This window comes from Pteropus vampyrus, unplaced genomic scaffold (genome assembly GCF_000151845.1).
Source record: "Pteropus vampyrus isolate Shadow unplaced genomic scaffold, Pvam_2.0 Scaffold19, whole genome shotgun sequence".
Lineage (NCBI taxonomy): Eukaryota > Metazoa > Chordata > Mammalia > Chiroptera > Pteropodidae > Pteropus > Pteropus vampyrus.
This window is the reverse complement of record NW_011888800.1, coordinates 2,283,342-2,298,686: the sequence shown is the minus strand read 5'-3', so window position 1 is coordinate 2,298,686 and position 15,345 is coordinate 2,283,342. Positions and strand designations below refer to the sequence as shown.

Genomic DNA, 15,345 nt, shown 5'->3' with positions numbered 1-15,345 from the left:
CAGCCTTGGGAACCATCGACAAATGAAAAAGGATCCTATGGAATGGGAGAAAATATTTGCAAACCACATATATTATAAGGGATTATATAAGGAACTCATACAATTCAATAGCAAAATAAAATAACCCAATTAAAAAATGACCAAAGGACCTGTATAGGCATTTTTTCAGAGAAGACATGCAAACGGCCAACAGATACATGAAAAGGTGCTCAAAATCACTAATTATCAGGGAAATGCAAATCAAAAACCACAGTGAGATATCACTTCACACCTGTTAGGATGTCTGTTATCAAAAAGTCAAGAGATAATAAATGTTGGCGAGTATGTAGAGAAAAGGGAAACCTTGCACACTGTTGGAATGTAAACTGGTATAGCCACTATGGAAAACAGTGTGAACTTTCCTGAAGAAATTAAAAATAGAACTACGATGTGATCTAGCAATCCCATATCTGGGTATTTATCCAAAAGAAGTGAAATGTTCATCTCGAAAATATATCTGTACTCTCATGTACATTGCAGCATTATTCACAAAATGTAGTAATAACCTAAGTGTCCATTGACAGATGAATAAAGAAAATGTAGTGTGTATATCTATACAATGGAATATTATTCAGCTTTAAAAAAGGAGAAAATTCTGCAATTTGCAACAACATTAGTGAACTTGGAAGGCATTATGCTAAGTGAATTAAGCAAGACAGACAAAAACAAATACTACATGGTATCACTTATATGTGAAATCTTTAAAAAAAATTTGAAAAGCTGAACTCATAGAAACAGTAGAAAAGTGGTTTGTTAAGTGCTGCGGGATGTAGGAGATAGGGAGAGGTTGGTAAAGTGGTACAATCTTTGTTATAAGATGAATAAGGTCTGAGGATCTAATGTATGATATGGTGACTGTAGTTGATTATACTGTATTGTAGTATTGAAATTTGCTTTGGGAGTAGAATTTAAATGTTCTCATAAAAATAAGATAAATATGTGAGGTGATGGATGTGTTAACTTGATAATGAGGACCCTTTTACAATGTATATGTATATCAAATCATATTGCACATTTTAAATATCTTACAGTTTTATCAATTATATCTCAATGTAACTGGAATGATTTTAAAATGTATTTAAAACATTCCTTTTATATAAATTGCATTTTAAAAGTTATCTCCAGCTAATCAAAATAAGTTTCCATAGGAGCTTAGAAAATGAGTCTAGAAAGCAGCTTCTAAACAGATTAAACACTTGCCACCAAACTGGTTTGCTTAGAAGTAAATACTTCTTGATTGTTGCTTTATTCTCCCAACAAGGATTAACAATTTAATCCTTTGTTTATTTGTGTTGTTCTTATTAAAGAGTTATATAGAAGTCCTCAAACTGTCACTTTATCTTTTTAGCAAGAAGAACATTCTTGGGAAACTCAAGGTAAAAAGCAATGGTCATTCTAGATTTCTGTTCAGTTTCACATACAGGTCGAATTTGTTCTAGGGTCACCAGCAATCTCAGTTTCTCCTTTGAGTTTGGGACACAGTATGTGAGAAACGAGTGATTTATTCAAAACTGGGGTGTCTTACTGTGGCAACTAAGATGAAGACTCAAAAGTGAAATAATATATTGTTAGTTTTAAATGGAAATAAGTAACAAATGATTTTGATTTTCTGCAATTTCTTTGTCGTTTAATTTTCAGCCTTCACAGCTTTTTTCCCATTTAACTTTGAGAGCTCACAGAGACAATAATGCTACAATAAGTGACCTAATACTCTATCATGAGCTCACTGTTTAACAGAAGAACTACAGATGGTGATCATTTTCCATTTTAAAATGTTTTATATCGATTATGCTAAGAAAAACAAAAGCCTAAGTCCCCTTTAGTTTTAGTCAGATGCCTGAATATATCACTTGGAAATTCTGTCACTTTCAGTGTTATTTCTTATAAAACAGTATTCATTTCTGTTATTTTTATTAACCTGGACTTGTGTAACTCTACCAAAGTGAAAAATACCTTCCAGCTTCATCAATATTGTTGCAAATGGCAGGATTTCCTCCTTTTTTCAAAAAGGAAAAAGCATCTAGTGCTTTACTGGCCATGTACATTTCTCATTTAGTTATCCAGGCCCTACAACATGGTTGGCATTCACAAGTATTTCTTACTTAATAATGTCATGTGCCAGAAGTCCAAATATCGCTACTCAGCTACAATGCAAGTATGCTTCTTTAATGAATGGCTCATATTAAAAATGTTAGAATGCCTTTCAGATGAAAAACACTTTAAATTCAGCAGACCATTTTTTTTTTCTCAATAGGCAAGAACTCATTAACAGAATAATACTGGTAACTGAGACATTTTTCAAAGAAAATAATATCCTTGATAAATGCAAGCTGCATATCTTCACATCTTTAGAATAAGTAGGCTTAGATTTCATTTGTATAAGAGGACAGCTTGTTTTCAATTTATCTTATTGGCTTCATGAACCAACTTCTCAATATGGAGACAAATGAATGTTAAGTGAACAAATCTAATTTGGGTCTAGATTTCTACCTTTAAACCCTCCTTCTAAACTTGTAATTATTACTATTAACCATATGGCTGACTGCCTTCATCATCTCGATCTGCGTATTGGAAGCCTTTTAGCTGTGATATGGTAGAGCTTTGCAAAAGAATGAGAACACCACATTGGGTACATTTTCTAGTAGAAGTCCATTTCTATCCTTGTGTGTCTATATTCCTGGTACTTAAGGGACAGATTTTACGAGTAGTCATTAATAAGGCTTTAGGACTAGGTTATAAATTCATATTGGCAGGTCTATTTCATACTTCGTTTGGTGATTAGAATAGGACTAATGGCATATTAGGCCTTTATCAGTTGGTTGTTTAATATGGAAGATTCAACCACATAGGTACCAAATGGAGGCAGATGATTAGGACTGTATAGACTTGTTAGCTGATAAATTATATACATTTTTTTCTTAGAACCTGAGATGGAAACAAGCTTAAATACTTGAAGAACAACAAGAAGTTCAGTGTGGATAATTGGGGTAAACTGGGAGGATAGTAGTAGGGAGTGGTGTCAGAGAAGTTGGCAGGGTCCGGATCATACAGAACCTAATATATTATCAACAAGGATCTTGGATATTACTCTAAAGTAGTATGAGAAGCCACTAGAAGATTTTCAATCAGAAAGCTACATGTTCTGATTTATATTTTGAAAGGTCACTGGTTACTCTGTGGAGATAGACTGTAGTGAAGAACAGTGGACTTAGGAGGCCAGTTATAAAACTATTGCAGTAGTCCAATTGAAACATGGTTAAGAACTAGAGTTGTAATGGTCAAGGAGATGAGAAGTGATTGGATTCTGTATATTTTTAGAAGAGGAAACTAATAGAATTGTTGCTTGATTAAATGTTAGTCATAAGGGAAAGGGAATCATGGATCACTCTAAGGTTTTTGGCCTGAACAATAATATATGTGCAGTGCCAATTCCTAAGGTGGGGAGCCAGATGGAAGGATCCCTGGGTAGGGTCTGTATATGTGCCTACGTCAAGGTTTTTGCTTTGAAACTTTGAGATACTTAGTAGACACCCAGATGGACACAAGAGCAGACATTTGGATTATGTATCTCAGGGAGAAGCAGGAATTTTTAAGTTATAGATAAATATTTTGAACCATGCAACCGGATGAAACTGCTGGGGAATGAATGTAGCTAGAGAAAGGAAGAGAGGCAAGGACTGAGCTCTGGGTACTTTAACTTTTGATCAAAACAGAGATCATGAAGTGGACAAGGACTCAATAAGGGAGAATAAGGAATAGCCATTGAGGTGAGAGGAATAAATCAAGTAAGGTAAGGACAGAGAACTGACCATTGAATTTGGCAAACTTAGTGGTCACTGGTTGACATAAGAGAGGTTTTGGTAGACTGATGGGAGCCCAAGGTTTCCTGGAGTGGGTTTAAAAGAGAATGAGTGATGAGGAAATGAAGAAAAATATATAAAATCTTTTGGAAAGTTTTACTTCAATAGAAAGAAATAGTGGTACCTGGAAGACGACATGAGTTTTCAGCATTTATTACAAGAACATGATGGTGCAGAAAAAAAAAATGGTTTAGTCCTTAAGCAAGCTGTCCAGATGGATTGGGATCATGAGCAGAGGGACTTAAGCAGGGTCAGTTTACCTATTTTCATAGGAGGAGGCAAAATCTTTGAATATAGATGTTGATTGGTTGATAGAGTAGATGATCCTTAGTGAAATCTTTCAGGCTTTCATTTTCTTTTCTAAATGTTTAGGATGGTTTTCCCAAAAGCAGGAAAATTCACCTGTGTATTCTGATGGTTATGCTTTTCTTTATTTTGTATTTAAATCTGAGGGCTAAAGATATAAATTTCTAACATTCTAAGTAGTTAGCAAATTGTTCAATGTCATTTTTTTATAGAGAGAATCCTTTCCCACCAATTTTCACTGCCAACTTTATTGTATACTGCATATGCACACTTAGGTCTTCTGTGTACATTCTGTTCTGTTTCATTGATTTGACTATTTCTGGGTCAGCATCATGCTGTTTTAATTATAGTATCTTCGGAATATGTCTGAATACCTGTTAGTGCATATCTATTTCTTATCTTTTCAAGTTGGGAGATATTAATGAACTTCTTAGAATTTTCTGTATATATATATATATATATATATATATATATATATATATATATATGTTACAAATCTACACTGGGCTTTTAAGGCAGAGGATTACGGTTTGACTCTCAGCATTTCTTTCCGTTTGTTGCAAACTGTATTATATTTTGGCAACTGTTCTTTATAGGCTCTTTATACTGTAGTATAGGCTCTTCTCTATGTCATTGTAGGTGAAAATTTATTCTTTCTTTTTCTCCCCCTCATTCACTTAGTTTACAAAAAGGAAGAATTGTGGACATAGATAACTGTATTTCCTAGAATTAGTTTTTGTGTCTCTCAGTCCAGGGAAAGATTGGTACTTTTCATGGCTATTCTCAAATTTCTAGGCCTGAAAGCTCCTTTCACCCCCTCACCTCTTCTCCAGAAACATATTAACTAAAGTATGGTTTATGTTTATTTTTCTGTTGTAACCTAACTCAGAATTCAAAAGTGTTTTAAAAACCGGGATATTCAAATGCTGGAATCTTATAGGGGAAATATAGCTTTCCTTCTATGTAGAACTGAATAATTTATTCAAGAATATTATCCTTTTCCTTTTTAATGTAAATTTTTAGAAATTTTCTGTTACATATTCTTGGTTAAAAAAAAATCAAGAAAAACAAGGATATATGAAGTAAAAAGTAGAAGTCCCTTTTTCTATTTCTCATTCTTCATTTAATCCTGCTTTCTAGGGTAAGTTATAACTATTAGCAATATACCATGTATTCTTCCAGAAAGAAGGTTTGGTCATTCTCTGATTAAAAAGGAAAAAAAAAAAAAAAGCTTATCACAACTAAATTTTTTAATTTTTTTTAAAAGGCGAAAGGCTAGGCTTTATTTATACATGTATAGCATGTGCATGCGTATTGACATTACCAGTTTTGAATAATCTGCTGTTTTCTACATAGTGTGTCCCAACCTCAATGGAGAAACTTATAGATTGCTGAGTAATGTGATTACTTTCACATTAACAATTAAAAATGTATTCTGGTATATAGAAGGGTAGTGGGGAGGGGAAGTAGGTAAAGGGGATCAAATATATGGTAGCTGAAGGAAACTGGATTTTGGGTGGTAAGCACACAATGGAATATACAGATGTCAAATGATAATGTACACCTGAAAATTATATAATCGTATTAACCAGTATTACCCCAATAAACTTAATTTTAAAATAAATAAATAAAAATAATATAAAAATGTATTCTGAGAAGCATGGTCAACCATCTGTTTTCAACCCTTGGATTTTTAAACAGTGTGTGGATATATTGGCTCTTTCTGAATATATCCTTGGTATAACTGTCATTTTATATACATCTAGGTGTAGAAGTAGTGCTAATAATTAAGCCGTGTTTGTAGCAGTTTGTTAGTATGTGTTTGGTTTCGCAAATGTCTTCACTAGTGTTAGGATTAGCCTTGTTGGTCAAATAGCTGCCTGAACTAGCTTCTCAGCAATCTTGTAGGTGGGTTTCACATTGACAAAGATTCGGGGGAAAGTGATAAGCAACAAATGGGCCCCTGTCTACTTGGCTAATCTGATCATACTTGACTTTGTAAAAGTCTCAGCATTCCTTAATTTACAAAACAAAAAGAAAATAATGAAAATCTACCTTAGAGCATTGTTGAGAGCAGTAACAAATATAAACACTTAATGACATTATGCACTGCTGTTTCTAATACTCAGTGATGCTATTGCTGACTTTATTATTTCCTGAGTTGAATTTATACATCCATCATTGATAGTGATAATGGCTTAAGTCGAATAGTTTCCTCTTGTGTCTGAGAGCACCTGTGGCTTAGCAAAGTGCCAGACTATTTAGAGCCCAATCTTCATCTCTAACTTCTCTATTACTGACATTACTTTTTTTTTCCTCCACTTTTGGTCTTAACTATTTGATTACCTTTTGGCCTTCTTGATCACAAGAATGTAATTTAATGTGTTCAACTCTCCAAATTCTATTAATTATGTTGAATTTAGCAATAGATATTTATTGGTTGAGTAATCATATTCAATTTATCGAGGATCAGAAACTCATTCTTTGAAGAATTTGACAGTGATATATGTCAAATGTTTTGTTCTTGCTTTCATCAAACATGACTGCAACTTTTCCCTCCGTGGTCATAACTAACAATATCATATACTCTATTCTTACACTAAAGTAAGCTAGAGAAAAGAAAATGTTATTAAAATCATAAGGAAGAGAAAATACATTTACAGTACTGTACATATTTATTGGAAAAAATCCACGTATAAGTGGACCCACACAGTTCAAAGCCATGTTGTTCAAGCAAGGGTCAATTATATTTTTTTAAGACATTTATTTCCTTTCTTAAATAGTAGTCACTTAAACTAGAATCATCGGTCCCATCCTTTGTGTTTGCTTTTTGTCTTTGTTTAAATGGTTCTTGAGTCCTATTTTTTTTTTTTTTCTAAAATTGTTTTTAGAATTTGGCCTTTATCTCCATTCTTCAGTTCTTTTGGACTAGACACCTTCTTCTCTTTCTGTACTCTCTAGTCAATCTGTCACACTGTTACCAGACTTATCTTTATTCTTCTAAATATGATCATATCTTCTTAAAATTGTTAGTGACCCAAAAGAAATGAAAACATATATTCATAAAGACGTAAGGAAAATTCTTAGCTGCTTTATTCATAAGAACCCCAAACTGGAGGAATCCTAAATATCCATCAGCAAATGAAGGGATAAACAAATGTGATATATCCATATAATGGATTAAAACGGAATGTGAAGGAAAGAACTATGGATGCCCACAAGATGTATCAATCTCAGAATCATTATACTGAATGAAAGAAGCTAGAAACAAAAGGATATATATTATGTGATGCTATTTATATAACATTTTAGAAAATGCAAACTAACTTATAATGACATAAAGCAGATTAGTAGTTGCCTGAAGCCAGGACAGGAGGGTTGGGCTGCAAAGAGGAACAAGGTTTGTTTTGGGTGTAATTGAAACAGTTTGTATGTTGATTATCCTGGCAGTTTCACTGGTGTATACATTTGTCAAAACTCATTAAATTGTGCTCTTTAACTGCCTGCAGTTTATTGTATGTAAATTATACCTTAGGAGAGTTAATTTTTTTTTAAAAAAAGTCCTACAAGGAGGGGTTCTCAGTTGCTTTCAGGATGCAGGCCATGTTTCTGAATAGTCTGATCCCAACTTATTTCTGCCTTTTCCACTTCCTGTCAACTGCAGCCACCCCCACATCGCTGACCATTCCTTATGTGCCAAGCCCCTTATATTTTTGCTTTGGCTCATATTCTTCACTTTGTCTGAATTAGATTCTCCAGAGACAGAACTTACAGGATATAGAAAGAAAATACAGATTTATAATGAGGAATTGGTTCATTTGATTACAGAGGCTATATCCTATGATCTGTCATTTGCAAACTGAGCTGAAGGCACCAGAAAGCTGGTGGTGTAGTTCCAGTCCAAACCCAAAGGCCTGAGAAACAGGAGAGCCAAAATCCCAGTCCAAGTCTAAAGGCCCAAAAATCAGGAGTGCCAGTGTTTGAGGGCAGGAAAAGACGGATGTCTCAGCTCAAGCAGAGAGCAAATTTGCCCTTCTGCCTTTTTATTCTGTTCAGTCCCTCAACCGATTGGACGATGCTCATCAACATTAATTAGGACTATCTTTCTTACTCAGCTTACCAATTCAAATTCTAATATTTTCCAGAAACATCCTCACAGAAATAACGTTTTCCCAGATATGTGGGCATCCGGTAGCCCAATCAAGTTGATACATAAAATTAACCATCATAGGTTCAGTAGGCTAGTGTTGAGAAGTGATAAAAAGCAGGAGGTTAACACCCAGGAATGAAGGATTGTGTATGTCAAGTTAGGCCTTTAATCCGTAGTAGTAATAGTGGTAATTGTGGTGGTGGTGGTGGTAGGGGTGGTGGTCAGTAGTAGTAATAATAGAAGTAGTAACAGTAGTAGTTATAGAAGTAATAGTAACAATGAAGAAGGTTATGAAAATGACAAGAAAATATTTACTGAGTGCTTACTAGGTGCTGCACAGTTATTTATCTGAATTATTTTACTTAATCTTTATAACCCTATAAAACAAGAACTATTATTATCTTCACTTTATGAATAAGGAAACTGGAACAGAGAGATTACATAACTTGTTTAAAATCATAGAGCTAGTCAGTGGGAGGAATAGATTTCTGATGGGTAGTAGTAATCAGGATTGTTGAACAAATCATTAGTTAGATATATATCTAAATTATAGACTTCTGAGTGAACTCTTGGTTGTCCTACCATTAGTTCTGCCTTGCACTATGGTTATCAAGTTTCCTCAGATCAAGAGTAGGTAAGTACAAGTAGTGGGTTTACAACATTTGACCTCAACTGGTTTTTCAAAGTAATTTTGTACATTTTTCAGGAGCAAAACCAAACTGGGTCTTTAGCTTTATCTCCATTTCTTGCAAGGGAAGAGTTTTCTTCTATAATTGGACACATTTTAGTTTTCCCTTATTGAGAATTTTAACCTTCTTTTGTATTATTGCTATAATAATTTGTAATCATTTATTTTTAGTTGCCTTTTTTTTTTACTTTTCAGGTCAGATTTTTTTTTAGATATATACTCCCCTTATTTGTCAAAGATTCTCACATTAAAATAATTAACGTTCTATATGTAGGCCTAGTTTTGAAGAACAGTCAGAATTCAGCTGAGTATATAGTTCTAGAGCTGATTTGTTAGGTATTATCAAATAGAAAATAAAAAATGGAAGTAGGAGAGGATTTCGGAGAATGCATATAGCATAAGAAGAAATAATAATTATTTTAGGGTTGTGCTGAGCATTAAATGAAAATCATAGAATGTTAGCACATTTTGAATGGATAATCAGTGCCAAGTATTACTTAAACAGTGGCTTGATTTAGTTAAGAAAAAAAATCACTTATCTTGTTTCCATGATCTATAGAGAAATACATGCACACACGCACATGCACACACACATATATAATGTTTAGTACTTTATATTTTCTTACGACAGAACTGAAATTTTGATCTTTCACTAACACTGTTCACTACTCTGATCGATGCCGTATTTGCATTTAATGAGGAACACTGTGCCTTGTCTTTTTCTAATGAATACAATGACTTTTATGAAAAGAAAATGGTTACAAAGGTTAGAGAAAGGTTATAAGAAAATGTTCTCACGAAGTTGCTGAAATAGGAAAGTAAAGGAAATAGCTCTTTTCCTGGAAACTTTATCTGCTAAAAAGAGTCATTTTATTTTGGAGAGGTTGGGCAGATATTTCTCTATCATTTTGGAGGGGAAATTTTGAATTGGCTTTGTCTCCAAAAAAAAAAGAACGATTCCTGTTGTGCATTTTTGTTTATTTATTATAGCACCATTTTAGGACACACTGGGTTATTTCAGTGTGTCTCAATGTATTAAAGTTGTTTTATGTGAAACAACTATTGTTTTTCTTTGTAGGTTTCTAAGTTTGGAAAGACCAGAGTATTAATAACAAAGTCATCTCTCTGAAGTAGTTTCTTCTGCACTTCATATGCTAGGATGGATTTTCTTTTACATCTAGTCAAAGAATTTCTGTTCAGTTTGTTATTAGTAATTACCCCCCAGTCACTTTCTTCATATCTGTTTTCTAAATAACAGTTCCCTAGTTTATACCTGTATTGTGTATTATTCTTCCCTGAGTGTATTATCTTATACTTCTTTACATTAAATCTCATCTTAGACCTGTCCTTCCAAATCCCCAAGTTGTCCATATCTATCCATGTACTTGATTGATCTTCCTTTCTTTTCTTTTTAATCCATCCTAGGTTTGTGTCATCTGTAAACTTGATTATATTGGAATTTACATTCTCTTCCATGTCATTAATGAGCATGCTGGATAGACTAGACCTCTTCCCTGTGGGACTCTGCTGGATATACTGCTGGATGTTCTCAGTTGTAATTCTGTTGATAATAATTCATTACTTCCTTTCTATCACAGAATTTGTTTTATCCTCTGTACTGTACAGTTATCCAGGCAGTGGCTCTACCATCTCTGCTTCCTGGGTGCTCCTATATTAATTATCTTTTTGTAAAATACAGATAAAAATCATTGTGTTCCCTTACCTACTTATGTCATTGCTTAATTAAAAAAGAAAAAAAAGTTACTCAACCTGGGAAAATATTGTCCTTAAATAGAAATTTCTCAGAAATTTCCATTGAACATCAGTGAGTCTTTAAAAATATGTTGTGAGAAAACATTTTGGAAATGCTGCCTAAATTTTTGCCTTTTCAGTGGAAAATGGTCTCTACTTATTTGAATTTCAAGTAAAAGGAATAATTATTTTCCCCACAGCTCAGAGGATGACTTAAATATATGTATTCTTTTTCCTGAATATAGATTGCATTTTCAATAAATTATTCTACTTCAAGGTGGTTTTCTAGATGAGACACAGTTCATTTATAATTTTTATAGCATGATGCAAAGTCACATGTTTATTTTTAAAGTTATATTTTTTTCCTTTGTTTTTCAGGAAAAAGAAGAAGTAGAAGGGATATCAGTAGGTGCTATACTTTCTGATTATCAGCATGTTCGAGTAGAAAACGTGTAAGAGAACATTAATTCTCTTATATTTTTAAATTACATATATTTTAAGGATATAAATAAATAAATAATATGATAGTTTTCAAATAACAAGTAGTTATGATATTCTACATGCCCCATGAAATTAACTGTATGTATTTACCTAAGTAACCAAAATTGCACTTTCCCTTTTTTTCTACCCTTATGCCATACATGGAGAAAACTCTTAACTTACTTACCTAAGGAAAACTAAATTACTTATAATAAAAGTTGAGGCAAAGATTTTTAAAGTCAGTCAAAAGCATTATTTTCAATTTTTCCTTATTTGAATTGGTACACCCTTTTAATCTCTTTTAGCTCATCATTTGTAACAAAAATCAGGATCTAATATAAGGAATGTAGTAACATTTCAAAGAAAAAAAAAGCTTATTAAGGAATCTTCCCTTCTTTGGTTCTTAGAATTCAGTTATTGGCCAAAAATTTCATGATCAAAAGACATTTATAAAGCCATTCAACTTCCAAAGAATTTTTAAGTTGTTGCTTCCCATTCTTTCCTACCCTCTGAGGGATGTAGCACTAAAACATTGTATCTACAGATACCCAAACAGTCCATTCCATTGATCTAGTAAGAAACCATAAGGGCAAATGATAATATTGATTATTTAATATTGATTTGGCAAAACACCATGTGAATTTATTTTTTATTTTTTATTTATTTGGATAAGTAAAATATTGTATGGAGATTTTATATGCAGTTACATTAGCAAAAGATTAAATGTGCATTCCAGTATTAATGTTGAACACAACTTATATTTATGTAATGGTTTTGTATTCTTAACAAAGAAACATTCGTATTGACTATCTCATTAAATGCCTGCATATTAATGGACGTGAAAACTTAAATTTAAATTTGTATTTATTTTCTCTAGTTCTATAGTGAATTTAAAGCAGTTAAAAATACAGAATTTTACAAGTAAATGAAGAGATTGCAAGGCAAAGCATAATTATGTGAAGTGGAATCTGATGATCTCATATTTGGGGGTATATTAGAGTCTCTGGAAAGTGGAGGTGGAAATGGGAGACATCAAATATGTATTTTGAAAAGTTTTCCTTACATTCTACCTGCCTACTTTTGAGAACAACTAATCTACAGATGGAGATGTGTTGCATGTCCCTTAAGCCATATGTTAGAAATAATATTATTCTCATTCATTTTTAGGTCAGCTTCTCTATGAAATATTTAGTTTACAAATCTGTGTTTTTCAATAAGTTTAAACCCACATGATTTTATGGGTAGCCAATTGTAGATACGTCTAACATCTATTTATAAAATCCGAAAAGCCAATTGAAAATGTGCCCTTGATTAGGAGGCTATATGGAAGAAGGGCCCATAACATACTAATGGACAGAGGCAAGAGTTTCTCAAAATCCAGTCTCAGGTACATTTCACCACATGGTTAAAATGCTTAGATTTTATACCATAAAAACATATCTATAAAAATTTTATCATTGAAAATTTTAAAGCAGTGTTAATGGGAGTCCATTGGTCTACAGACTCAGTTTTGAAATAGCCTACCTTCAATTTGTAGTTTCTGTTGCATCATTATATTTTCAAGATGTAAAGCATTTAGTAAATGTCACAATCTCAAATTCAACAGTGATTTACAGAGGAAACATATTTGAGGCGTGATATTTTGAACTGTTAAAAAATTTGAATAGGTGAAGAAGTTTGACTTAAGTCTACAAATAGTCAAGAGATCATGGATATCAAAGCAACGACCAAGAATTTTGTGATAAGAACAGAAAGGAATAGTTTTTTGTTTTTAATAAAAAAAAAAAAATCTTAGCTAAAAATGATAGACTAGTTTGATTAGTAGGCATTAAACATTGGTAAGAGAACAGGAACTGTAATGTATATGTTACATGTGTAGTTTTGATTTTATTATTTTAAAAGTTTTAACTGCCTGATCATTGCTCTAGATGCTCTGGGATATTTTACAAATGAAAATTATATAAAACAGTCTTTGCAGTTAGGAAGGTTTTGATTTTTTAGAAAGTCAGAGTATGTGTACATGAAAAAAATAGTGATATTTTTAAAACCATGGGTGAGTAAATGACTACACATGTGGTACATTTACTAAGTATTGGGGTTTTCTGAGAGAGAGAGAGAGAGAGATATCGAGATCAGTATAGGCTGGAGCAGTCAACCAGGTAACCTTACAGACATTAGGGATGATGGGTTTTAGAGCTATATTTCTTATTTGAAATCTTATCTCAGCCATTTACTGTGTGATGTGAACAAGTCACTTGGCTTTGAGGACCTTTATTGAATACCTGTTTTATACTACATTCTTTACCTATATTACTTTTAATCAATCAATTATAGTTCTCGAGAAGTGATATTTAAACAAAAGCATGAAGCAAGTGAAGAAGGTAGGGAGCATGGCTAGTATTAGTCAAGAGTGAGCAGGACAGGAGTGATGGTTGAGTGAGGGGTAAGTAGTAGGAGATGAGGTGTGAGAGCCAACCAGGGCAAGATCCATATAGGTCTATTATATGAACTTTTACTGGGAGTGATTGGGGCAGGGGGGTGGGTGGGCCAGAATTTTGATCAGAGGAATCTCATGGTTCGTTTTATGTTTTAAAAGGATCACACTGGCATCTGTATTGAAAACTGATTTTAAAAGGCCAAGAATGGAAATAGGGAAAGAAGTTACTGACATGAGAGATATTGGTGGCTCAGACCAGGGTGTTAGCAGTGGTGTTGGTAAGGAATGATCATATTCTGCATTGTGGTAGATTAGATAAGGAATGTGAAGAAAAGAAGAGTTAAGGATGACTTTACTTCTTAATCTCTAAGTCTTCTTTAGAACTTTAAAAGGAAATATATTTGTCTCACTTTATGAACTAGGAAACTCAAGACCAAGAGCTTAGTTTTAACTTGCCAAAATCACCTGGCTATTGAGTGAAGAAGTAGGTTTCAAACCCAGATTTATTTATTATGTTCTTTCCTATTGCACCATGATATAAAATATGTAGTACAATACCTGCAGCATATTAGGTGCTCAACATTGTACTTTTGTTCTATTATTTTCTTTTCATTGAGTCAATTTTTTTTTTAATTCGGTTAGTAGATATGAATAGTTCATGTAACCGTAGGCATTATAAATTTAATCAACATATGATTTTATTAGGCTAAATTTATTTGCCCATTTTGCATATGCTTCACAATTTTGATATCCAGAGAAATTCTAAAAACAAGAATAATCATCCATTGGCATTTGGAGGTGTTTTTGCATAGATTTCTAAACTTGTAGAGTCTTACTAAAATTAATACTTCTAATCTGCCTGTGGAAATTAAATATGTTTATGTTGTATACATAAACTTCATTATGCAAAACAAGTTTTTAAAAGCATTTTAAATGCTACAGTCCTTGAGAGAAGCATTATGTTTAAAATCAAAGTAATTGCTGTGGATCCAAGTGTAGAACATTAAGATATGATCTGATTTTTTTCTTTTTATTATGTAGGTGTAAAAGGCTTGATCTTCAGCCTTTAGCTTACCTTTGGCAGAGAAACCAAGAAGATTTGCTCCGAGAGATGATATCATCTAACATTCAAGCAATCATCATCAAAGTAGCAGCTTTGGGTATGTAGCCACACCTTTAAGGAGCTGTCTCTTACCACACAGATAATCTGAGTTCACTAATAAGCAGTTACAACAAAAAAGGAAAAATGATTTAGAATATAAAAATGTGAAGTCACAAGCTGAAGAAATTGAGTAAAGGGAAATTTTAAAATAGGCTTTTGACCATTTACAAAAGTAATTATTAGTGAGCTTCATTGTTTTTTTATTGTTTTTTTTTTTTTAATATATAACTGCCTCTAAAATGGATATTGTATTACAGTCATTTAAGTTCTTTTTATGGGATTTAGAATTTAAGTTCATGTCATTAGTGGCACATAACTGTATAAATAGTGTTGCTATGAACATATGGGTCATCTTATATGTTTTCTGCCGCAGACCTAGATCCCATTTCTTCAAGATGCCTACATTCCTTTTAATGGGAAATTGTGTGTGTGAGTGTGTGTGTGTGTGTGTGTGTGTGTGTGTGTGTGTGT

General features: G+C 32.9%; 1 protein-coding gene across 2 annotated transcripts in view; it reads left to right on the top strand.

Moving 5' to 3' along the window:
• The window catches only part of DPH6 (diphthamine biosynthesis 6), a 140,150-nt gene that overhangs the window by 69,876 nt on the left and 54,929 nt on the right, over window positions 1–15,345 (top strand). For both annotated transcript variants that reach the window (XM_011354876.2, XM_023527729.1), the window contains exons 4-5: window positions 11,174–11,247; window positions 14,754–14,872. In XM_011354876.2, coding sequence (XP_011353178.1) covers window positions 11,174–11,247; window positions 14,754–14,872 — 193 coding nt within the window. The remainder of the gene's footprint in view (window positions 1–11,173; window positions 11,248–14,753; window positions 14,873–15,345) is intronic.